A 26,852-nucleotide genomic window follows, 5' to 3' on the forward strand; every position below is an offset into this window, starting at 1 on the left:
AATTAATATTGAGACAGTCTTTCCAGAAAAGTGTTGCCATACTGTTATTTATAGCAGATCACTTGCATTATTTTCTTCTGTTATGGAACTTACACAGTACAGTAGAACCTCAATTTCACAAACACCAATCTTACAGACAAACATTATATGAATCATTTCTCCCTGACAGGGTGGAAGTGGGATGGAGATCACATAACTAAAGTGATATTGATGAAGGACAAGTTAACATCCCTTCACATTCCAATGCCTTCAGTACACTGGAAATCAGTGTGCAATGGGTTGAAGGCCAAGAAGAAAGTGATGCAGTGCAACATGCTGAAACTTATAAATCATACCTTCTGCAATTATTTTCAGTTTTATAACTTCTTTATTTTATGAACTCCTTATTCCCCAGTTTGTAAAATAAGGATTCTACTATATTTAAACTGAATTAGTTTATCAATGCACATAATCTTTATTAATGTATTTGAGTATTCTTTCATTGTGACTTGTTAGGACATCAAAATATTACTTCTGTCTAACAATGTTTTGTCTACTTTTCTAAAGAGTAATATCTAAAGTTGGAAGAAAGTCTTTCAATTCTAGGTGGAGATCTGTATATAGCCTATTTCACTGTTACCCTAGATAGTCAGTAACTTTCTCCTTTTGTTTATATGGTATTTCACAAAGCAATAGGGAAGAAAAAGACATTTAAGAATAGGAACAGATGATTGTGAACACAGAAAATGGCAAGGCGACTAAGAGGCCGGTGTAGCACCAGAAGCTAAAAAATGTTTTATTGTCTTGATTTCAAATCAACAGTCCATTTAATACTTCTTTCTTAAGATAACATGCCAAATTTTTCATTAACTTGCAATCTGAGCAATCTCGTAATCAACTGGGTTGCACAAGCTGCTAGGAAGTCCTGAATTTGACCCTACATTGAAGATAAGCTATTTCTATTAGTTGTAGTATTGATCTAATTTCACAGTACAAAAAATATGAAACTGCATGGGATGTATAATTTATCTTGTAACTACATACAGATCCCTGTATTAAGGGAAAATTTTGTACAAGTTTGATTATTTAGACAGTCTGTTTCACTTGCGCTTATTTTCATAAATTCAGAGAATCAAAACTAGGGTGATTTTTCTACCGTGAATCTACAAACGAATGTTCACTGCAAGGAACTCTGTGCATATAAGTGGGCCTACCTGCGCAGAACTCATTGCCGAATCAGGGCCTAAAAGTAAAACATCTGTCATGTGTAAGTGCTGTTTTATCCAGATAATCATAACTGTTATTTTTGTACATCCGACACCTTTAACAATTCTGCTAGAGTACTGTAACAATAGATTAGCAAAAAGAACAGGCGTATTTGTGGCACCTTAGAGACTAACAAATGTATTTGAGCATAAGCTTTCGTGGGCTACAGCCCACTTCATCAGATGCATAGAATGGAACATACAGTAAGAAGAGAGATGTGTGTGTGTGTGTGTGTGTGTGTGTGTTCGTACACACACAAACATGAAAAGGTGGAAGTTGCCATACCAACTCTAAGAGGCTAATTAATTAAGATGAGCTATTATCAGCAGGAAAAAAAAAATATATGTTTGTAGTGATAATCAAGATGACCCATTTCAGACAGTTGACAAAAAGGTGAGGATACTTAACATGGGGAAATAGTTTCAATTTGTGTAATGACCCAGCCACTCCCAGTCTCTATTCAAGCCCAGATTAATGGTATCTAGTTTGCATATTAATTCAAGTTCAGCAGTTTCTCATTGGCATCTGTTTTTGAAGCTTTTCTGTTGCAAAATTGCCCACCTTTAAATCTGTTCCATTCTATGCATCTGATGAAGTGGGCTGTAGCCCACAAAACCTTATGCTCAAATAAGGGGGAGGGAGAGCTGAGTGGTTTGAGCATAGACCTGCTAAACCCAGGGTTGTGAGTTCAATCCTTGATGGGGCCATTTAGGTATCTGGGGCAAAAATCTGTCTGGGGATTGGTCCTGCTTTGAGCAGGGGGTTGGACTAGATGACCTCCTGAGGTCCCTTCCAACCCTGATATTCTATGATTCTACCAGAGATAAAAATTTGTTAGTCTCTAAGGTGCCACAAATACTCCTGTTCTTTTTGCAGATAGAGACTAACACGGCTGCTACTCTGAAATCTGTCAATAAATTAGCAAGAGACTTACTCAAATGCCTGAGTGCTAACTGCCACACATCATTCATATTTCATCCGTTATTTTGAGTCAGACTGAATGATCCTACAGTTATAGTAATCTAAGTTGATGGCATGAATGATACGCTAAACAAACGCACTCTTTGCCAAGTGCACTACATAAGGAATCAATAGAAAATCTGTTTACACTGCTGCCATAACTGAAAAAAAAAAAAAGTACAAAAACCAATCAAAATTCTTATTTCCTGAGGTCTTTCAATGTTAACCCACAAAATATTGTTCACACCACTGCCATAGAAAGCTTTGACCTTCAACCTTATATATATATATATATATATACACACACACTATACACACACACTTTGTAGAATCCATACTTTCTATGTTTGTACAGTAGCAAGCACACTTACTCTTTTCAACAAACAATGCTGAGTAACCTGTTCATTTACAGCTAGACTGTACACACGCAACACTTCACAAGCAATCTCCTAATAAAGTACTGGGACTTTTTGTACTTGGAAGTATGATTATCAAAATCAAATTTACTGCTGTTCAAGTGGATTTGGTTCTCTTTGTGGAAGACTAGCCAACGATGCCTGAATTATATCATACCTTGTAAGTATTCCTTGCATTCCTACACCTAGAAGATAATAAGGTGAAAAATAACAGTCAGCATGGATTTGTCAAGAACAAATCATGTCAAACCAAACTGATAGCTTTCTTTGACAGGGTAACAAGCCGGGGGGGAAGAGTGGTAGATGCAGTATATCTTGACTTTAATAAGGCTTTTGATACTGTTTTGCATGACTTTCTCATAAAACAGACTAAGGAACTACAACCTAGATGGAGCTAGATGGGCAGGGAGGGATAGCTCAGTGGTTTGAGCATTGGCCTGCTAAACCCAGGGTTGTGAGCTCAATCCTTGAGGGAGCCACTAGGGATCTGGGGCAAAAATCAGTACTTGGTCCTGTTAGTGAAGGCAGGGGGCTGGACTTGATGACCTTTCAAGGTCCCTTCCAGCTCTAGGAGATAGGATATCTCCATTAATTTATTTATAAATTTAATTTATACTATAAGGTGGTTGCATAACTGGTTGGAAAATCGTTCCCAGAGAGTAATCATCAGTGGTTCACAGTCATGCTGGAAGGGCATAACAAGTGGGGTCCTACCATGATCAGTTCTGGGTCCGGTTCTGTTCAATATCTTCACCAATGATTTAGATAATGGCATAGAGAATACACTTAGAAAGTTTGCAGACAATACCAAGCTGGGAGGGGTTGCACATGCTTTGGAGGATAGGATTAAAATTCAAAATGATCTGGACAAACTGGAGAAATGGTCTGAAGTAAATAGGATGAAATTCAATAAGGACAAATGCAAAGTACTCTACTTAGGAAGGAACAATCAGTTGCACACATACAAAATGGGAAATGACTGCCTAGGAAGGAGTACTGCGGAAAGGGATCTGAGGGTCTTAGTGGATCACAAGCTAAATATGAGTCAACAGTGTAACACTGTTGGAAAAAAAAAGCAAACATCATTCTGGGATGTATTAGTAGGAGTATTGTAAGCAAGACACGAGAACTAATTCTTCCGCACTACTCCACGCTGATTAGGCCTCAATTAGAGTATTGTGTCTAGTTCTGGGCGCCACATTTCAGGAAAGATGTGGACAAATTGGAGAAAGTCCAGAGAAAAGCAACAAAAATTATTAAAGATCTAGAAAACATGACCTATGAGGGAAGATTGAGAAAATTGGGTTTTAGTCTGGAGAGGAGAAGACAGAGGGGACATGATAACAGTTTTTAAGTACATAAAGGCTGTAACGAGGAGGGAGAAAAATTGTTCTTGTCCTATCCTTGGAGATTAAGAAGCAATGGGCTTAAATTGCAGCAAGGGCAGTTAAGGTTGGACATTAGGAAAAACTTCTTAACTGTCAGAGTGGTTAAACACTGGAATAAATTGCCTAGGAAGGTTGTGGAATCTCCGTCATTGGAGATTTTTAAGAGCAGGTTGGACAACACCTATCAGGGATGGTCTAGATAATACTTAGTCCTGCCTTGAGTGCAGGGGACTGGACTAGATGACCTCTTGAGGTCTCTTCCAGTTCTATATTGCACCTATCTGTTCCATTAGTCATACTACATTCTAGTTTCATCCTTCCAAAGTGGGATATGTTTTCAGTTGTATCAGCAGCAGCATTATTAGGCTGTCAAATTTATTAACATTTTTGCCTTTTAACGTCTATATACATGCAGGATGATTAGTAGGTTATTAGTTAAATCTACCATATATCCACATCATCTTCCTTAACTTCTCTTCCCAACAAATCCCAGACACCTATCTATAAAGTAGCGAGTCTTTTTAACCTTGATTGAATAAACTAATATAGGCCACTTTTATTTCTTCCCTTAGATTGTGATAGACATGAAAAGAACGAACTGTTTTCAATTGCATTCATCCACCACTCCACTTCTATTTTTAGACTCTGCTTTGGCTTGGAAGAGGAGTGATGAGTAACAGCAATTCCTTTTCCATCAACTTGCCACTGCTTAGCAGCAACAGTACTTCCTGTCCATAACTGTGAAGACACTGCCTTCCCCCCACCCCACCCCAAAAAAATAAATCACTCCTTCAGTTTTAAAGATAAGGAGAGAAGATGCAGAGGAGGAGAGACTATTTCTCCCGTTAGTTTCTCTTACCACCTCCTCTTCACCCTTCTCCATTCCCTCAAAATCTCAAAGACAGAAGCTTTAATATGGCTACATAAAATAGGTGTGGCAAAAAAACGCAGTTGCCATACAATGACAAACTATTTACAGAGAGAGAGTTTGCATTCTTGTGGTCAGACCCCTCTACATCTGCTTGTGTAACATACAGATAAACATTAAAGAAAAAAAGAACAGGAGTACTTGTGGCACCTTAGAGACTAACAAACAAGTACTCTAAGGTGCCACAAGTACTCCTGTTCTTTTTACAGATACAGACTAACACGGCTGCTACTCTGAAACCTGTCATTAAAGAAAAGTCCTTCCGTATAGTACTATAATACTTTAACCACAATATTCTGGCTCCCCAACTCTCCTTTAACACATTATTCAAAGTTCTTTTTTTCCTCAGAAATAGAAACATGCAGTTGAGTTATGAACAGAAAATGCTAAAAAGAACATCAAGGACTTTGAATCTAGCCTCTCCCACGCCCCACTCTCCTGAAGTCCTGAGAGTTCTTTCAGGTAGTACACCTGCCCTTCAGTTCTCAGCAAATTTGTGGTTTTACAATAATATTTTCCTGTTTTGTTGGTTTTTTTTTATAAATGTTTTCCATGCTTGCTGCTATGTGTAACTTCCATAAAAACAGAGGAAGATCACCAATTACACAGCTGAAAATAGCAACATTAATTATACAGAGTGCTGTCAAATGCACAACACAAAAGTTTTCAAATCTCTTATTATTACAAGTAACATTTAGGTTATTAAGTAAAAACATTACTACATATGTATTTTAAAGTTGGTATCTTAGTATACTGCAACTTTAATTCTGGGCTGCCAGATCAAATATAAAATACAGTAGTTCTTATATGGTCACATATTTGCTCTGTAAAAAGGCTAATTCCAATCTTGTTTACAGCATTCAGTTTACATATATTTTTTCATTTCTGTTATAGACATACATACATACACACACTCTTCCTTTACTTAGAACAATGGTCAGCCTTACCAGCATAATGTAACTGGATGTCAGTCTGTGTGTTAAACAGGAGTTCCTTTACTCACATTTTCAAGATTAAATTAAACAGATTAAAAGGACTGTAGTCCAACAGATTTAAGGCAACATCTTAATATAATTTTCAAGGAAAGAAAAGCAAATTAAGAATTTACACCTCTTAAATCAATGGCGATTTTACCATGTGGTTTCCTCCTTCCTTCCCTATTTGTATGGCTATTTCAGTGGCCCAGGATCAGTAAAATGGTATTCTTGTTTCCCACCCCAGCCCTGCCCACTCTGTATAAAATAGTTACTTCCCAGAGTCCACTTCCTCTTCCATTCCTCAGACCTGAAAGTGCTCCCAATGCCCCTGAGGCTTGCACAATATCCGCAGCCTCCTCCACACATTTCAGACAATTCTGATGTGACATTTACGTCAAGATTTTTTTGTTCCCAGACCATTATCGAAACGAGATCTAAAAAGACTAAGAATACATCTTTATTCTAAATCCCACCGGGTAATACAAGAGGCTACAGCAGCGTATTGTACATGTGGTCTGCTAACCCACCACCCCAAAAGCTGGTTAAAATTATATTTCTATATTAAATGTTTAAATAACATTTAAAGTCACACTGACATAGCCACCTAATCAGGACTACTGTTCCCAGCTCAGAGCACCCACTCAGTAGATCAAATCATTTCAAGCATTTTAATAGTCAGAATAAGGAAAACCAGATAAAAAAAACGAATAAACCTGGTTCTAGATTATATCCCCTCTCCCCCTGCATGCACACACCCAGAGGCTACAGGAAGGCTGTTGGTGAAGTGATCTCAAAGGGAGAGAGGATGAGGGATACAGCCTGGGGTTGCAGCGCGAGGGGGAGTTGAGGGAAAGATGCTAGCCTCCAAGAACACACCTACCATATTTTCTCAGAAAGGATCAAACGAGGGTTACAACGACAAATACCTGAGGGCAGAAGATGCCAGACTATCCAAAGTTGCCATTATGACCCCCACTATCGCCGACAGAAGAGGCCACAAAGACATATCATGGAACGGAACAAGACAGCACCCCCACCTAGAGTACGCAGGACCCTCCTTATCGCCTCAGGAAAGGGGCTGGGTTCGGGAGAGGAGGTCCTAGGCTGCAGCTACAATAGCAGACTGACGTGGTTAGCGAGAAGGCACTCAAGGGGATCCACTCTCCGATCTCCTCCCAAAGAAGGGCTCGGGCTGGGGATCGCCAGAGCAGCCCTTGCACGAGGGACATGCTCCTGCAGGCCAGCGCCCGCTCCCCCAAACCGGGGCCGGTGGAACGTCCCGGCTCCGGGTTACACAACAGGAGAGCTTAGGACACGGGCTGGGGGGCTACAATGGCAGCTCACGCAGGGGGATGTTACACCTTCCCCCCGCCCCATACACACCCCACCCGTCTCCTCTCCAGCCGCTTCTCCTGCCCAGCGCACACGGGACCCTCTCCCCTGCCCCCGGGCACAGACGGGAGCTGAGCGCTCCCACCCCCCTCACCATGAAGTCGCTGGCGAAGTTGTCGTCCCCATTGTGGTCTGTGTCCTTCATGGCCTGGACGCGCTGGATGAATTTCCTCAGGATCTCCTCTTGCTCCATCCTGCCTGCCTCCCTGCGGAGCCGGAGCCCGAGCCCCGGCCGCCCCCACACGATCCCCGCCGCCGCCTCGGCTCTCTCAGGCCGCCTGCCTCCCCCAATGCCGAAGCCTCCCCTCACACAACTTCCCTCCGGCTCAGCGCCGCCCGGCCGCCTTCTCCATCCTGGCCCCAGCCTCTCGCCCCTCCCCACGGCGGTCGCTGCAGCCACCGCCACCGACACGCTCAGGGAAGGGACACGACGATAGCGCCCACCCGCCTCTCCTCTCACGCAGGCGCAGTACCAGCCACTCAGCCTTTTCTAATCCCGCACAGCTAAGAGCCCAACCCCGCCCCCGCCTCCCTCCATTGGCTATTTTTTCAATAGCTTCTCTGTGGTTGGTTGTATAGAACATCAGTCACCGGCCTTCCCACCCCTTATTCTCCTCCCCCAGTTTCCCGTGGATGGGACCTTCCCGAAGCGCTCTGCATGGAACTTTGGGAGGGACCACTAAAGCTAGCAGGGGGAAGAACGTAGGGGAAGTCGGTGGAGAGAAGCCGAGCTCAGGGTGAAGAGGGGTGCGGCTCGCTGTGGTGACTACAGGTCCCAGGGTGTAATGCCTGATGAGCGGTGCACGCTGGGAGCTGTAGTCCGCCCGGGGCTACGTCCCAGGCTGATGAGAGCCCGTGAATGCGGGAGATTCTTTAAACGTCTCATTTGAAACGCACAAAGCAAAACCCTCCTGCCCCGAGGGTGCGTGAGACTGGGCAGCTGCGACCAGTCGTCTCAGACGCCACCGCTGAGGCTGCTCGTCCCCACTGCTGCACGATGACACTGGTCTAAACGTGTGAGGGGATCTCTGCCGCCCACGAGTGAGGCTTGGACTAGGTCTGAGTGACGGAGTCTTTCTTTTGCGTCCAGCGAAGCGGAGTTTGCCAGTCCACGACAACACTGTATATAATATTCGGAGACAGGAACTGCATTAAACTGAGAACATGTACCAGTAATTTAAGAATACAGCACTATTTAAAGCTGTTGTAATTATTCCCAAAGCAGGCGTTATAAACCCAAGAACTTCAGAGTCAAGGTTAAATTTAAAGAAACCCAGACTCGTTAAAGTATGGAAATAAACAGTTGAAGCACCAAAACATCCTTAATTCTGCTCTATATGGCCTTATCTTAAATTCTTAACTCCAGATCAACATACATTTTTGTCTGGGATTTTTTAAATTTAAAAATATAATGCATGAAGATAAAACCAGAAAGCCATTAAAAGCTACCCATCTAGTGAGCTGCAGATATGAAATATCAATCTGTTGCTGACTTTTAGGGCCACAGCCACTGACTAGCATGCTCTGGCTACTTTGCAGAACGCTAGAGCTATGCAAAACAGCTGGAGCATACTGACCAGTTAAATAAAGCTTGCAGGTGCAGCAGCTACTTTGCATCGCCAGAGGAGCACAAAGCACCCAGAGCATACTAGTGAATCTGGTCCTTAATTGATTACTATTATTTTCGGTATGAAAGGAAATGTAGATTGTAGGCAGAGCTTAGTGATAATATCAGGAGTATTGTGAGGAGTCTAGGGTTGAGCTGGCTGAAAAATTCCTGACAGAATAGTTTTCTGTTGAAAAATGCAGTTTAAACAAAATCAAAACATTTTATGGGGATGTGTCAATTTCAATTACATTTTTTATGTGAAAAAGTCAAAATGATTGGTTTTGACTTTCTAATTTTTTGATATCAAAATGTTTAATTATGATTTTATCATGTCATTTAAACTTTCATATTATATTGTTGCAGCATTATCAAAATGATTCTGCATTATCAAATATAATTTTTGACATTGTATAAATTAATTTATTCAACACTATCAAAATGAAATGTTTCAATGGTCCTGAAATGATTTTTTTTTAACTTTTTGTGCTGCAGGACATTTCATAAGTTTGGCTTTTTGTTCTAATTTGGAATGGAAAAAAATCAAAATGCAAGAATTTCTTCCAACATGGAAATTCCATTTTCTGAGCAGCTCTAGTCCAGGAATTCATAGATTTTAAGATCAGAAGGGACTGTTAACTGGTGTCATCATCAGATCTGACCTCCTGCATAACACAGGCCAGAGAATTTCACTCAATAATTCCTTCATCAAGTTCCATAACTTGGGGTTGAACAACAGCAAATATTTTAGAAAGACAACCAGTCTTGATTTAAAATTGTCAAGTGATCGAGACTCTACCATATTTCTTGGTAAATTGTTCCAATGGTTAATTACCCATTAAAAACAGGGCCGCCCAGAGTGGGGGGCAAGTGGGACAATTTGCCCCGAGCCCCGCAGGGGCCCTGCGAGCCGTTCCGGGTTTTCGGCGGGCCCTTCACTCGCTCCGGGTCTTCGGCAGCGGGTCCTTCAGTGCAGCGGAAGACTCAGAGCAAGTGAAGGACCCGCTGCTGAAGTGCTGCCAAAGCCTCAGAGAGCTGCCCAATGAGTACAAGCGGCGGGAGAAAGAAAAAAAAAAAGTCGCGATCGGCGGCAGTTAGGCTGCTCTACTGCCGCCTCTTCATTCTTCAGCAGCAATTCAGCGGTGGGTCCTTCCCCCCGAGCAGGGGCGGCTCTATGTTTTTTGCCACCCCAAACACGGCAGGCAGGTGGCTTTCGGTGGCATGCCTGGGGGAGGTCTGCCAGTGCTGCGCCATCAGTATCCCTGCCACCAAATTGCCGCCGAAGCCACGGGACCAGCGGACCTCCCGCAGGCGCACCACTGAAAGCCGCCTGCCTGCCACCCACACAGCGACAAGCAGGCCGCCCCCTGCAGCTTGCTGCCCCAGGTATGCCCCTGCTGCGCTGGTGCCTAGAACCGTCCCTGTCTCCAAGAGGGACCCGCCACTGAATTGCCGCCGAAGATCCGGCCCTGCCCCAGGCCCCCTGAATCCTCTGGGTGGCCCTGCCCATGGGTATGTCTGCATTGCAGCTGGGAGCAAGCCTCCCAATCTGGGTAGTCAGCTTTGTGCCAGCAGGGCTCAAGCTAGTGTGCTAAAAATAGCAGCATGGAAGTTGCTGCACTGGCAAAGGTGTGGTCTAACCACCTGAACTCAGTTCCAGGGGTTTGGTAGGTCCCAGTGTAACACACACACCTCCTGGGTGTGGTGCTCGGTCCCCTCTAGTGGCACCAAGACCACGTAGAGATTAATGAGTCTGCTCTACAGCCTTAGCTAAAGGCCAAATGGCTTTTAGCTCATGCAGTAGCAGCTCCAGAGGTCCCAGGTTCAATCCCGATGATGACTGGGGTTTGTCAGTGTTACATCCGCTCAGGTGGTTAGCTATAGCTTCTGGTGGTGCAGCAATTTCCATAGTGCTATTTTTATTTTAGCATGCTGACTCAAGCCCTGCTACGCGGTCTGTGAGGCTTGCTCACAATTGCAGTGTAGCTATACCTGTCATCTACTAGAATGAAGAGACTTTCAGATATCTTCTCGTATTGCAGGTTCTAAGATACTGTGAACAAGTCACCTTTTAACCTCTTTCTCTTTCCCAATCTCAATTGTTGAAGCCTATTAAGGCCTTGTCTATACTTAAAAGGTTTGCTTCTTTAATTATGCCCATAGCTTATTCGGGTTCACACATTTGCTATCTGGTCATCCTACCTCAGACCTTCTTTGTCCTAATCTAAGCCAGGACAGACAGACCCAGATAACATTGGGATACTGCCACAGCTGGTAGAGGTGGCAATTATCTCCTCAGATCAAATGGGATTGGGCTTCAACAGCAGGCACAACAACAACTCCAGCTCATTTCAACCTACTCTTCTTTTCCACAGAGCAACGGTTATTACCATCTTTAATACCATCTAACAGACTGTCAAACCAGAGGGACCTTCTAAAAGATCTCTCCAGACAAAGGGAAAGGGAACAAGAAGTATTGTTAAAATGAAAGCCTTACTTAATGGTTTACATTTCAGATGCTTTAACCATTTCCCCTTCTTTTTTGTATCTTTAATAAAAGGTTAAAAGGACTTTTAATTGTGTTTGCCATGGTACTAAGTGACTGCATTATCTACATACCAAGCCCCAAACCTTTGTTAACAATGTTTAAGGCTGGATGGTGACTGAGTTATGTTAACACAATTTATTCCATCTAAATTAATACAACAGTGAGGAGGGCATACAGTGGTGATGAAGAAGGAGGTGGGGGGCCCTGGAAGGGCCAATGGAGATGTAGTGAGCCGGGATATGGGAGGAGCAATCAGGGCCGCCCAGAGGATTCCGGGGGCCCGGGGTCTTCGGCGGCGGGGGGCCCCTTCCGTTCCGGGACCCGCCGCCAAAGTGCCCCGAAGACCCGCGGCGGGGACCCCCCCCCCGCGGGCCTGGGGGGCACTTCGGCGGCGGGTCCCGGAACAGAAGGGGCCCCCCGCTGCCGAAGACCGGGCTGCGCTTCCGCGGCGGCGGCGGCAGGTCCCGCTTCCCCCCCCCCCCGGCCTCGGCCTCGGCCCCTTACCCCCCTCCCCGCCCCGCCCCGGCCCGCTCTTCTCTTGGGGGCCCCTGCGGAGCCCGGGGCCCGGGGCAAATTGCCCCCTTTGCCCCCCCCTCTGGGCGGCCCTGGGAGCAATAGAGATAAGAGGAGATGAAGAGAGTGTGGGAGGGCTGTCTGTATCCCCCGTTCATGCCAGCTGCAATTGATTTTTTTCTGCTCCAGAAGAGGTCTTTACTTTGGTCAGGAGGAATCTTTTCATGGCAAACCTGATCCCAGGAGCTAGCATGCAGGTATGGGATCTTTAAAGAGCAGTGACAGTTGGGGCTAAGTAGTCTACCAATGAGAAATCTTGAAACCTGTGTACAGTCCCCCTCACACACATACACACCACACTGGCTCATTTCAAACAACAGAATTATAGCACCTGAATTAAGTGGGAAGGAAAGGTAATGCATTGATTATGATATTACAATGACATCACTTAAGAGGGCCCTAAGCTATTGATCTGGCCTTGTTCATAGTCAAAACAATTAGATACAATTGTTAATAATTTAGCTTAATTATAATGTAATCATGTAAAATGAAGCCTGCTCATGAGATTTTAAATGAGTTTTAAATATAATGACATTCTGAAAAGTATATGTAATTCTGTTAAGATAATTTAAGGGGAAAAAACTGGCCACACAGAGTCTCTACATTTCATAAAGGAGCCATTTTAAAAAGAGCTGACTGGGAATTTTTGTCAAAATGTTTTCTCAATGGAAAATGTGGTTTCAGTCAAACTGAAATTCCCCATGGGAATATTTTGATTTTGCGAAAATGTTTCTTATTTTCCATCAGGAAAATCAAAACAAAATATTTCATTTGCAGTCAGGTCGACCTCAATATAAATATTGCAATTTGTCAAACTGAATCAAAACATTTGGTGTAGAGTCAGTTCAACATTAATCAGGGACTGCATGAGCTGCCACAGTGCCTCATGCCCCCTTTCTCCTCTATGGGCTGGGGTCCCTGAGTGGACTACATTTCCCATTGTGCATCACAGTCTCTTTCCTCTGGTTGAACTACTATAGTTAGGGCTCCATGTCTGTCACAGAGGTTGTGGAAGTCATGGATTCCGTTACTTTCCGTGACCTCCATGACTTCTGCAGTGGCTAGTATGGCTGACCCTAGGGCCACCCAAGCAGCTGGCTCTAGGGTGGCCAGGGAGGATGGCCATGAATTTTTGTTTATTGTCCGTGACCTGTCCATGACTTTTACTAAAAATACCCATGACTAAATCATAGCCTTAACTGTAGTGCATCATAAGGTATGTAGTCAGGCCATGGAGCAGAGACCATAGATAGAATGGGAGCATGAGGCACCCAAACTACAACCTCCTTCAGGGACCACAGCAGGTCAGAGGGACGCACATTAATGTCGAACCAAGCCAAAACAAAATATTTAATTTGGTTCAACAAACGGAAACATTTCAATTCGGGAATCTCAAAATGTTTCATTTTGATCAAAAATAGCTAAAGAAATGTTTTGACAGTTCCACATAAACATTTTTGGAACTTTCTGATCCTCAACATTTTTTAGTATTTCAAAAATAAATCTCAGAATTTCCCACAGGACAGAAATTCAAGGCTTTGACCAGCTATACTCTACAATAAACTAATTAACAGATGTATTTCTACATTCTCATAGAATTCTTTCAGTACTCATAGACTAAGGCCATCTCGATATTACAAATTTATGTCAACCTAAATTATACCTATAAAACTGCTGCAGTTATTACATTGTTTATGCGTGTACGTATTTGGCTCTTTGTGTCGCTGGTGTATGTCCTCACCAGGAGCCTTTGTATCAATGCAGAGTGCAGTGTACCAGGGGTAGGTATCCCACTATGCAGCTCACCATCATCAAGTGCAGGGTCATTTGGGAAGTTTTTCCAGTGCCTGATGGGAACAAAATGAGTCACGCAAGGGTGAATGGGATCACCTTCCCGTAATGTAGAGTTCTCCATCCCATAATTTCATCTTCATCCCATCATTTTTGTGCCTTCTTTTCAAAATCTCACAAACCCATGCATTCTTCCTTGCTGTCCGCCATCTCTGACAAAGCATGGCACTTGCACAGCTTTGCAGTATTGTCATGAGCATTGAAAGTACTGACACATGATCCTGCAGTATTTTCAGAGCTGCAAGAGGAGCCGTGGGGAACATGATGATTCCTTGGAGGCTAAATTTCTGTGGGACATAAAAAGAAACAATTCAAGGTTGTTGGTGGCATTCATGAAACAGCTGGAGATGTTGTAGCACCGTTTCTGGGCCAAAGAAACAAGCACTGAATGGTGGGATCACATCGTCATGCAGGTTTGGGATGATGAGCAGTGGCTGCAGAACTTTTGGATACGCAAGGCCACATTTCTGGATCTGTGTACTGAACTTGCCACAGCCACCCAGCATAGGGACACCAAAATGAGAGCTGCACTGACAGCTGAGGAACAAGGGCAATTGTATTGTGGAAATTTGCAATGTTAGATTGCTACTGGTCAATCAGGAGTCAATTTGGAGTCAGGAAATCCACTGGAGGGGCCATTGTTGTCATAGATACCAACTCCATGGGTGCTCCAGGGCTGTGCAATGCCATTAATAGCCTCCTGCTATTAAGGACTGTGACTCTTGGCAATGTGCAGGACATAGTGGGTGGTTTTGCAGCAGTGGAGTTCCCCAAGTGTGGTGGAGTGATAGATGGCATGCATATCCTTTTTTGGCACCTTAGCACCAGACCACCAGAGTACACCAACAGAAAGGGCCACTTCTCTTTGGTAATGCAAGCACTGGTGGATCACTGGGGACACTTCACTGACATCAGTGTGGGCTGGTCAAGGAAGGTGCAAGACACGAGCTTCTATAAGAACACAGGACTGTTCAGAATGCTGCAAGTGGGGACTTTCTTTCCTGACCAGCGGATTACCATTGGGAACGTGGAAATGCCAATAGTGGTCCTGGGCAACCCAGCCTACCCCTTGCTTCCATGGCACAATATCCCCCTCAACAGCACCAAATAGTGTTTCAACTAAGCTCAGCAGGTGCAGGATGACAGTTAAATGTGCCTTTGGTCATCTGAAGGGTCACTGACATTGTTTATTTACAAGATTGGACCTCAGTGAGAAAAATATCCCAATGGATATAGCTGCTTGCTGTGTCCTGCATAATATCTGTGAAGGACTACAACAGGGACCAGCAGCAGTGCTGGGTGAAAGCCAGGGAGCTGCAGCAGGCATACCAGAAGACCAGGGAGGCCAGCAATCGATCAGGTGCTGAGCCGCAAATCTTCTGCTTTTACGAAGAGCTGCGTACCAACCTCAGCAGAGAACCTCCTGGCCCAGCAGCACTTTGCATCATGCATAAAGTTTATCTTTTACTTGTCATTCTCAAGAACAAGGTAATTAAACTGTTCATTGTGTGGTTCTTATCCATAACCACAATGCAGTTTGCTATTATGTTTAAATAACCCTCAGAGCTGCATTTTCTTCTATTTTTAAAGTAATGGAAATATTTCAGTTCATATCAGCTTCTGTAAAACGACTTTTTTCTAAAACTAAAAGCTAAACTTTGGGCCTAAATGATCTGATAGTGTCCCTTTAACTTGCACTGACACTCTTATTTGACACCATATAATTGAATTGCATTTGGAAGATTATACCATATATGGGCTTTAAATTTATAATAAAATCATGGTAAGAGGGACTAGAACTAGTAATATAATGCATAAGACATGTTGATGAGACTCAAGAAAGTTAAGCTATATCCTCTGAATTCCCCATGACCTCCTGATGTGAAAAGCCTGTTATTATGGCAGTTATAGTAACTCCTCGCTTAACTTTGTAGTTATGTTCTTGAAAAATGCTACTTAAGCAAATCCAGTTTCCCCATAAGAATTAATGTAAATAGGGGGGGTTAGGTTCCAGTGAAATTTTTTTCGCCAGTTTTGCCATTGACAGTGTAAGTTTTAAACAAAAAAATTAATTTGATACTGTACACAGCAATGATGATTGTGAAGCTTGGTTGAGGTGGTAGAGTCATAGGGTAGAAGAGGGTTGGATATTTCCCAGGTAATGCCTCACTGCTAAATGATGAACTGGCACTCAGCTGAGCCCTCAAGGGTTAACACGTTGTTAAACACATCAAAAACACACAGCACCATCTGAAGACCTGATATGTCTGGAGCAGCGGTCCCCAACCTTTTCGTGTGGTGGGCGCCGGACGACTAGCCGCCGAGTAGCGTGGTCACCAGACAAGCAGCCGCCAAAATGCTGCCAAAATGCTGCTAGAAGGCAGCACGAGTAGAGGGAGGGGAGACAGCATGGCAAAGAGAGACAGAGACACACACTGTGTGTGAGAGAGAGATGCGCATTGCCCCTTTAAGTATGCTGACTGCACTCTAAGTACATTGCTCTTTTAAGTAGATCAGCAAGTTGAGACAGCAGCTGCTGCCAGCAAGCTCCCTTCGTCCTGAGCCCTGTCGTGTCCCCCCACCCCCTGCTCTATGGAGATGGGGTAAGCAGAGCACAGTAGCAAGGATGGGGACACCCTCACATTAGCACCCTTCTTCCCCCCGACCCCCTGCACAGCAAGCAGCTCCAAGCAGGGGCGGCTCTAGCAATTTCGCCGCCCCAAGCACGGCGGCACGCCGCGGGGGGCGCTCTGGTGGTCGCCGGTCCCGCGGCTCCGGTGGACCTCCCGCAGACGTGCCTGTGGAGGGTCCGCTGGTCCCGTGGCTCCGGTGGAGCATCCGCAGGCACGTCTGCGGGAGGTCCACCGGAGCCGCCCGCCGCCCTCCTGGCGACCGGCAGACGTCCCCCCGTGGCATGCCGCCCCAAGCACGCGCTTGGCGTGCTGGGGCCTGGAGCCGGCCCTGGTTCCAACGCAGAGGGCAGGAGCAGCACATGGCAGTGGGAGGAGGGACAGCTGAACTGCCCGGCAACTGATAGCCTGCTGGGCAGCTGCCACACAGGGAACTTAGGGGAGTGGTGAACTGAGAGGGGGTCTGCCGGTCCACCATGGTTACAAGCCCCTATCACTAGCTCCAACAGGCTGCTCTTTCTGCAAGCAGTGGACAAAGCAGGTAGCTGCCAAACAATCTTATAACGGAGCATTGTGCAGCTTTAAACGAGCATGTTCTCTAATTGATCAGCAACGTAACAACGTTAACCCGGATGACTTTAAGTGAGGAGTTACTGTACTAATGAAAGCCACTTTATGGGCCAAATTCATTCTCTGTATCAGTGGGTGCAACTCCTTTGATTTTAATTGTTTCTTAAGGGAAGTGGTGGTGTTTGCCTCTCACTTGGCAAACAAAACTAGACATCACAAAACTCTGGAAAATGTATTACAGGGAGCAATTCTACATTAAAATAGGTCTTTTCTATCTAACTTCATACATTCCATGGGTAAAACCCTGGCTCCACTGAAGCCAGTGGAAGTTTTGCCATTGACATCAATGGACCAGGGTTTCACTTTATATCTGTATTAACACTCACTTCATTTAATATTACATAACAATAAGTTCATTAATATTCCTATCTGTTTATCTGAAAATACATCAATAGTTCTGTTGTGTAATGCTGCTCATTTCAGAAGTGGAAGGAAGGCTGCACACTGGCTTCCAGAGTGGTCCAAGAATATGATGGTGACACCAGGCTCGTTCATGTAAACAGGAAATAGAACCAGGATGTAAACTGGACTGCTTCCATGTTCAGTAACATTAGCTAAAAATAAGCTTGTGAATAATGGTAGGAAGGCCAATTCTGTTTGCAAACTGTTTTTCAGATTGAAGCTTGTAGCGTCTTATTAGTAACAACGCTGAAATAAAAAGATTCAAATAAACAGCACTGATTTGATAGTATCCCTTTAATGCCACAGTTAAGGTTGAGATTTTAACACAAAATTCATTAAATTTAATCAAGGTGAACTACATAAATAAACAAAATTGCATGAATATCCATATAAACGTAATGTCCCCAGTACTCATGCTCAGAACTATAGTCAGTACATTAACAACTCAAAACTAGCTTCTCTTTTTAGGTCTGAAATTCCACTAGCCAGCTCTGCTCTAGAGTGATGTTATAGAATGTGTTGTGACATCAACCTTATCAGAAAATTCCAGGGGAGCATGGAAAAGTCAATAGGGAACTCAGATAAAATCCCAAGTTTTAAAACGTATGCCCAGTTTCAATTTAAAAAACTCTAGAGAAAGAGGTATGGTACAGTCATTAAAATATCTTTTTCTAGAAATAAAAAATATTGCAAAAAATGAAACTGGAATCTGCTTAAACTGAAATTTTACACGAGTAAAGGCTGAATACAGAACTGGGAGCTAGGAACTCCTAGTTGAGAATTCTAATCCCAGCTCTGAACCTGACACTGTCTTTGATCTTGACAGTCACTTAAGGATACATTTTCAAAGTTATCTACTAATTATGTGTCTCTGTTTCTGGCTGCCCAACTTTAGGCATCAAGAGGCTAAAACTGCACATCCCAAACTAGTAATCAACATTTTCAAAAGTGTCCTTATCCTCCATGTTCCCCAATTCCCTCAGTTGTAAAATGGGTGTGACAGAATGCAGAAACAATACTTAATCACTGGGCCCTTCCCTCTGCATAGATGTTTTGGGGAAAATAATGGACAATTTAGCCCCTTGAGTCATATAGTGTGATAATAATCTGTGTGTAGGAGGTTTGAAGTCATGAGATCAAAATACACATGCTCTAAAATATTTCTTTAAAAATGCAGCCTGTCACAGTCCCTGGAAGAGTTTATGGTCAAGTGCTGCTTGTGATGCTGCAGTTATTATTAACTAAAGGGCAAACATTTTTCAGATTCAATGAATATGTAAAAAGTTGCCAAATGTGATGATTGTGGTTTTGGGGAGGACTTGTGGCAGTGGTCGTCATAACTGATATCTTTCCCTTCTGATCTGCGCATGTGGGACCTGAATATAAATAGATACTTGTTATAAACAGTGGAATCTTTCACTTGGACAGATATGATGAAACAAATTAAATGCAGATCATGCTGAAGATTGCAATGGAGCATGCCTCTGATATTTGACCAAGCTCAGCTCAAAAGGTAAGTCTTTCAAAGAGAAAATTATTGGCCAATAGAATTAATTCAATGTTGTGTGCAAAATTTGAATAAAGGTTTCCTCCATCTATAGAAATCCATTTGCAATACTCTTCCAACTGCTACATTTCAATGCATATAAAAGGCAAACAGTACCCATCTGAAATATGAGAAAGTCAGGTTCAAATCCCTTCTCCAATGAATATCTAAGTATTTTATGCAAAGTGGAAGAGCTTCAGCTGGCCCCAGATTCCATCTTATCAACACAACACACCATCAAACTCATTTCAGGCAAGCCATCTGACAGCCTAAGATACACTCACTAGGAACCTGAGTGTCTCCTGATCTTTCCTGATAAGCTTTGCCATTCAAACTCATCTTTTATAGTATATGGAAGTCACACAATACAAACAATATTAATAACTCTGAGGTTGTCAGACAGTCTGCCAAATGCAAAGAAATTAAGTTAATGATTAAGCATAATAGAATATTTTACATTTTAGTGGGGATGGAGTGAAGAGAGTGGAGCAGGGGAATTGGAATCTGTATGCCACCCAAACTCTTGCTGCAGCGGGGCACATTTCATAAGTGCAATATATTGTATGTACTTGCTGGAATAAACAGTGTACATGATGCACTGCCAGATGCGTAGGCAATGGGAAGCTGTCTGTCTACATGTGATTTTTTAAAAAATCCATCCGTCAGCCACCTCAAGGATCAAAATGCAAAATCCAACACTTAGTGCCATCTGGATATCTAGTACTCTCCAGGGGCCTTGGTGTCTATGAACTGATGAATAAACTATACTCATCTATAAATGTAGTTTGTCGATCTGTGACAGATATTAAATGAAATATCCTATATTCTAAGCAAGCAAAGTATAATTCAGCACAGAAGTACAGTAATATGTTCATTTTACTAGACTCTTTCAGTACACCATGTAAGAGAAATTATACAAAAAACGGAGAGAGAGAGTGCACTGCAGCACACTAATATCTGTCAGACCTCTCAAGGAAGCTAAAGGTACATTGCACACTGTTTTTGCAATGGAGGACAAACACCTAAGATAAGTTATATCTTTCACTCCACTGAGAGTCATGCCACATGTCAAGACATACTGCAGTGAGAATTGGTGAAGTGCATAGCAGTACTGGAGTACTGGTACTTTGTGACTGCAACAGTCACAAAAGGATATGAGAAATAAGAAGCAAATAGGTTTTACTTTTATTTCCTGTAGCACAGTACATATCCTATGTTAGATATGCTGTTTAGACAGTTAATTTCACACAAGCAACTATTATATTAGTGTATTGTATGGTAAATAGGCACTGAAGAAATGGTTAGGAAGCCTGTCAGAATAAGACAGTTAGTAGATAAAATGTCACAAGTAGAAACTCATATTTGGCTATAGGTAAGGACAGCCCTCCGGGAAATTCCAGCAGAATCTACTAGAATCCTTCTGCTGGATTTTTTTGGTTTTTTTTACTGAGCACCAAGGTCCCAGGAACCAGTAGCTCAATAACCCTGTTACTCTTTCACCTAAACCTAGTTGACAACAGGAATCAGTCAGGGCCGCCCAGAGGATTCAGGGGGCCTGGGGTCTTTGGCAGTGGGGGGCCGCCCACTTCGGCAGTAATTCGGTGGCGGGGGTTCCTTCCGCTCCGTGACCCGCCACCGAATTACCGCTGAAGACCTGGCACTTCGGCGGCGGGTCCTGCTTCGGCGGTAATTCGGCGGCGGGGGGTCCTTCCGCCCCAGAGCGGAAGGACCCCTCGCCACCAAAGACCCGGAGCGGAAGAAGCTCCGGGGGCCCGGGCCCCACGAGAGTTTTCCGGGGCCCCCAGAGCGAGTGAAGGACTCCGCTCCAGGGGCCCCGAAAAACTCTCATGGGGGCTCCTGCGGTGCCCAGGGCCTGGGGCAAATTGCCCCTCTTGCCCCCCCCCTCCCCGGGCGGCCCTGGAATCAGTAGGCGCTACTATAGACGAATATTTTGAACTACAATTTTTACCAGAGAACACTACATGTAATTGGTAGCAGAAATATGGAAAATGTGACTACGTCCAGATCCACACAAACAGATACTAAAACAAACAGAGCATTACTACAAAGTAATTGTCACCTCATCGTTTGATCTTGCTCCTATTGAAGTCAATGGTAATTTTGCCATTGATTCCAATGGGAGCAGGTTCAAGCCCTGAACATGTGCCAAGATATACTTACAGACTGTATTAAGTGAAGTCAACAAAGTTACACTGATGAAAAACTGGCATAATAGAGTAAAGAATCAGGTCTTCTGTCTCTTTAATCTACTGAGCCAAAATCCCAGATCCCAATTCCTTGAATGTTAAGGAGCTTAATCTAGGTGGGATCTAGGTTCAGGCCCATTTTAACTACAACCATATATGAAACTGAGAATTTCACATGACTGGGCTGAGCAAACCTGGCTCCAGGTTTGCTTGAAAGGGTTGCACTTCTTAATGAAGGTGTTTATATGTCTTAGAATATGGTTTGAGTTTTGAGTCTATAAAATTTTTAAAATCTGGTGGTTTTCACACAGTTTGAAGTTTTCCTTTGAGCATTTTGTCCAGTTCTGTTAAATTCAAAGTACTGTGCTCCAAATGTAAGATTCTAACAATTAATTGTAAAGAACATTAAAGTTTGACTTAACCACTTCCGAGTGCCATGGGTGGTTCATACGTAGCATAGCTATGGACAGAAGTCTTACATGCAACAAAAATGATTACAGGTCTAGAAAATGTAAAAAGCGACAGAGTCCTGTGGCACCTTATAGACTAACAGACATATGAGAGCATAAGCTTTCATGGGTGGCATCCACGAAAGCTTATGCTCCCAAACGTCTATTAGTCTATAAGGTGCCACAGGACTCTTTGTCACTTTTTACAGATCCAGACTAACATGCAGGTTTTCTGCCTCCCCAAGCGGCCAAAAAAATTGTTCTCCTTTACCTCTGAGGATTTTTAAGAGCAGGTTAGACAAATACCTGTCAAGGATGGTCTAGATCAGAGATTCTCAAACTGTGGGTCTGGACTCCAAAGTTGGGCACAACCCCATTTTAATGGGGTTGCCCGGGCTGGCTTAGACTTGCTGGGGCCCGGGGCTGAAGCCTGAGCCCCACTGCCCAGGGCCGAAACTGAAGCTTGAGAGCTTCAGCCCTGGGCGATGGGGCTCAGGTTACAGGCCCCCTCCCTGGGGCTGAAGCCCTTGGGTTTCAACTTTGGCCCCCCTGTCTGGAGTGGTACGGCTTGAGCTCTGGCCCCTACACCCAGGAGAGCAGGGCTCAGCTGGAGGTCAGGCTTCGGTCTCCTCTCCTGGGGTTGTGTAGTAATTTTTGTTGTCAGAGGTGGGTCCTGGTGCAATGAAGTTTGAGAAAGCCTGGTCTAGACAATACTTAGTCCTGTCATGAGTGCAGGGGATTGGACTAGATGACGTCTCAAGGTTGCTTCTAGTCCTACGATTCTATGATTCTATGATTTTGGTGTTCAATTGAAAGTAAGTGCAGGGCAATAAGGCTAATGTCCCATGAATACAAACAACACATCAGTGTTCAGCATGTCAATACTAAACTAACAAAAGCAGAGAAACTTGAAGTCTACCACTATATATTTTTAACATTTGTAAAGAGCAATTGTCATAATAATAATTGTAACTAATAGATGTGCCCAACCAGCAAAATCCCAATCCGGATCTAACTTTTCCAAAGTTTAGGTGCACCTGCGTCTTGGACTTGATTTTAGACCTATCTCCAACAATAATAAAGAAGTATAATAATTTGCATTTCTGGTTGCAGAATTTAGGTTGAGCTTGCTGTAGAAAACAGGGCCTTGCTTATATTGCACCTTCCATCTGAGAATCTCAAAACATTTTACATACATTAATTAATCTGAATATTCCTATGGGATGGGTATTATATCCAATTTACAGATGGGAATACTGAGCCACAAAGACATTTTTTTTACTTTGTCAAGGCACAAAGAGAATTAGAAGTAGAGCCAAGAACAGAACATAAGAATCAACATACTGCTCTTGCATACTGCTGCATGGACTGAAGTAGTGGTTGTCTTTTTCTTTGTAAAACTCCTCTTGACTTTATTTCAGTGGGAGCTTGCCTGGGTAAAGACTGCAGGATTTGTCCCAAGGAGAATACCATACAATGACACTATAGTTCAAAATGATTATAAGAGTATATTATCCATACCTATACAGAAATGAATGGTATATATTGTAACTTATAAAGCTGTTCCTGCATTAATATGTCAAGTCCTACTACTGTCACTTAATGCATTAATGCAAGGGCTCCAAAATACACAATAAATGCTAAAAAATTTTTTTTAAATGCATCATTATTAATGAAAGAATATTTTACTGACCATTTTTACAGATGAATATTTCATCTGTTTAAAAATTTGAGAGAAAAAACCTAGTTTACACACCTCTGTGTATCATTATCCTACCAAATTTAATTTTAAAAGTTAGGTTAAAGGAGTGCAAATTATTTGAAGCCAGTCAAAATACTATTTTTGGCCATTGCTATCTCAAAACACAACCCAGTTGCTTCACATTGTATAATGGAAATGCTTATATAAACAGTTACTACAGTTCAGCTGGATACCAGCAACTTTAAAATTACAGCCAGGGTATTCTGCTTTTTCCAACAGGAGATGCTCACATTGTTGTTTTTCAAACTCCCATAAGGCACCAAAAATAGATTCTTTATACAAAGAGGATGAATTAGAAGTGCTGCTATATAGAGGAGCTCATAGCAGTTACTGTCTAGAGATCACTTTGGTTAAATTATAGTCCAATACAGATTTCCAGTACATGTTCTAGAAATGCTTGCAGGCCAGTCGATGCATGACTGATAAATCCTGTGATACAGTGAGATTCTCACAGGGCAGCAAACCTCAGCTTTGCAATAGAAAAGGCAATTAAATTAGTTTTATTTGTTCCATTTCATACTGAACAGATATCCCGGCGGGGATGAGACTTAGGGCAAGTCTACAGTAGAAGCGCTACAGCAGCACATCTGGTGAATATGCTCTATGCCAACAGGAGAGAGCTCTCCCATCAGCATAATAAATCCACCTCTGGTAGTTGTGTCGGCAGGAGAAGCTCTCCCACTGACAGCGCTGTCCACACTGGCACTTAGATTGGTGTAACTTACATCACTCAGAGTATGTCTACACTACGAAATTAGGTCGAATTTATAGTTGTTGGTTTTTTAGAAATAGTTTTTATACAGTCGATTGTGTGTGTCCCCACACAAAATGCTCTAAGTGCATTAAGTCGGCGGACTGCGTCCACAGTACCGAGGCTAGCGTCGACTTCTGGAGCGTTGCACTATGGGTAGCTGTGAGTAGCTATCCCCCAGTTCCTGCAGTCTCCGCTGCCCATTGGGATTCTGGGTTGAGATCCCAATGCCTGATGGGGCAAAAACAGTGTCACGGGTGGTTCTGGTACATGTCATCAGCCGCCCCTCCCCCCCCCCCATGAAAGCAACGGCAGACAATCATTTTGAGCCTTTTTTCCTGGGTTACCTGAGCAGATGCCATACCACGGCAAGCATGGAGCCCGCTCAGCTCACTGTCACCATACGTCTCCTGGGTGCTGGCAGACATAGGACTGCATTGCTACACAGCAGCAGCTCATTGCCTTTTGGCAGCAGACGGTGCATTACGATTGGTAGCCATCGTCATCATATTCCTGGGTTCCTTGGTGAGATCGGTCAGGGGCACCTGAGCAGACATGGGAGTTACTCAGCCAGGTCATTCCCATCTTCTGCCGAGCACCCAGGAGATGACGATGGCTAGCAGTCCTACTGCACCGTCTTCTGGCGAGCAGCCAGGAGATGATGATGGCTAGCAATCGTAATGCAACATCTTCTGCTGAGCACCCAGGAAATGACGATGGCTTGCAGTCATACTGCACCGTCCGCTGCCAGCCTAAGATATAAAAGATAGATCGATCAAAACAAGAAATTGGCCCAATTTGTTTTGTGAAATCAACGGCCTGCTAAACCCAGGGTTTTGAGTTCAATCCTTGAAGGGGCCATTCTGTGTGACATTTGTTTTTCTCCTTGATGCAAAGCCACCCCTTTTGTTGATTTTAATTCCCTGTAAGCCATGTTGACAGTTGTGCCTCCCTCCGTCAGAGCAACGGCAGACAATTGTTTCACGCAAAACCAGACGAGGAGGCCACGGCAGCACGGTGACGAGAGGGACATGGTCATAGACTTCTCACAAAGTACAGGCCAGGCAATGTGCCCCGGCAATGTGCACATCATGCTGATGAGCTCTGCAAACACACTGGCCAAACAGGAAATGAAATTCAAAAGTTCACAGGCCTTTTCCTGTCTACCTGGCCAATGCATCTGAGTTGAGAGCGCTGTCCAGAGTGGTCACAACAGAGCACTCTGGGATAGCTCCCGGTGGCCAATACCGTCAAATTGTGTCCACGCTATCCCAAATTCGACCCGGCTAATCCCCTCATCGGAGGTGGAATAAAGAAATCGATTTAAAGAGTCCTTTAAGTCGAAAAAAAGGGCTTAGTTGTGTGAATGGGTCCAGGGTTAAATCGAGGTAATGCTGCTAAATTCGACCTAAAGTCGTAGTGTAGACCAGGCCTCAGGGGGTGGCTTATCCACACCCCTGAGCAACATAAGTTATACCTATATAAGGGGTAGTGTGTACAGGCACTTAGAGTTACTATTCATCCAGCAAGGATGGGCAGACAAAGAGGTTTACAAAAAACATTGTTCAAACATAAGCAGTGGTCTGTGGAGGAAGAATATCATAGAAGTGGTTGTCTAAGTTCCATTTGCACAAGCTTAGGTGTTGGACCTAACAGTTTTCTATGGAGGAGATGAGATCCTAAAGGCAATGGGGCCTGATTTTCAGAAGTGCTGAGCAGATACAGCTTCCATTGACTTCATTAGGAGTTCTGTGAACTCATCACTTCTGAAAATGAGGACTTTAGTAATCTAGCATAGGCACACTAATTCGCAACAGTGACCTGGCTCAATCTCTCATTTTTTTTATTGTGTTTGGTTTTTTCCCTGCATGCCCTGCCAAAGGGTTTTAGTGGATCTTGGGGTTCTCTGCGACCTTAAAGTTGCCCATTCCTGGGTTAAACAAACACCTGTCAGGATGGTCTAGGTATATTGGGTCATGGCTAATGGACTAGATGACTTCTCAAGTTCCCTCTATGTCCAGTTATAACTATAGGTACTGAAATTATAGATAGGGCCCAGAGTTCTCTATGTCAACTGCAAGCATATTTCTGTAAAAAAATTCTATCTAACCTACTGCCTACCATCACAATGAGGGAGCAGACATCTCTTGGTCCTAGAATCCACTGCTGCTTTCAGAAGAAGCAAGCAGGCCATGATCAGCCTTCTTTCTGGATCCACTACATGAGATAGCTGCTATTTGTACTCAGTCAGGCCCTACAAGAGAAGGGGAGTGGGACATCATTGATTGTTGCCTGGAGATTCTAGTCTGAACAAAAATTCTGTAAGCTGGATCCAGATTCTGTGATTGTTTCTATAGCTACCAAATGCTGCCAGTCCCGGTAGTAGTGCAGTCATGGGAAAATAAAGACTGAATGATCCTGGGTCCATCAAAACTTTGATATTCTAGATGTTGTTTTTGGCTAATTCATGGTGGTAGGATTGTGTTCAGTTTTCATTTATGAGGATGGTGCAAAATTCTGAAGCAATGATTTGCACAGGCAGAGACACAAACAATCTTGCAAAAATCCCACATCACCTTTGCAAATAATAT

General features: G+C 43.6%; 1 protein-coding gene and 1 long non-coding RNA gene across 3 annotated transcripts in view; both read right to left on the bottom strand.

The window, feature by feature from the left end:
- PTPN12 (protein tyrosine phosphatase non-receptor type 12) overlaps positions 1–7,510 on the bottom strand; it is a 164,284-nt gene extending 156,774 nt beyond the window's left edge. For both annotated transcript variants that reach the window (XM_044995073.1, XM_044995082.1), the window contains exon 1: positions 7,401–7,510. In XM_044995073.1, coding sequence (XP_044851008.1) covers positions 7,401–7,499 — 99 coding nt within the window. In that variant the 5' untranslated portion in view covers positions 7,500–7,510. The remainder of the gene's footprint in view (positions 1–7,400) is intronic.
- A 493-nt stretch (positions 7,511–8,003) lies between these two features.
- On the bottom strand, positions 8,004–26,519 carry LOC123362213. The gene is made up of 3 exons (XR_006576370.1): positions 26,383–26,519; positions 13,840–14,171; positions 8,004–8,426 (listed from the first exon to the last, which is right to left on the bottom strand). It is a non-coding gene; the product is annotated as an uncharacterized LOC123362213 (long non-coding RNA).
- Positions 26,520–26,852: the final 333 nt, after the last annotated feature.

The sequence above is a fragment of the Mauremys mutica genome, chromosome 1 (genome assembly GCF_020497125.1).
Source record: "Mauremys mutica isolate MM-2020 ecotype Southern chromosome 1, ASM2049712v1, whole genome shotgun sequence".
NCBI classification, from domain to species: domain Eukaryota; kingdom Metazoa; phylum Chordata; order Testudines; family Geoemydidae; genus Mauremys; species Mauremys mutica.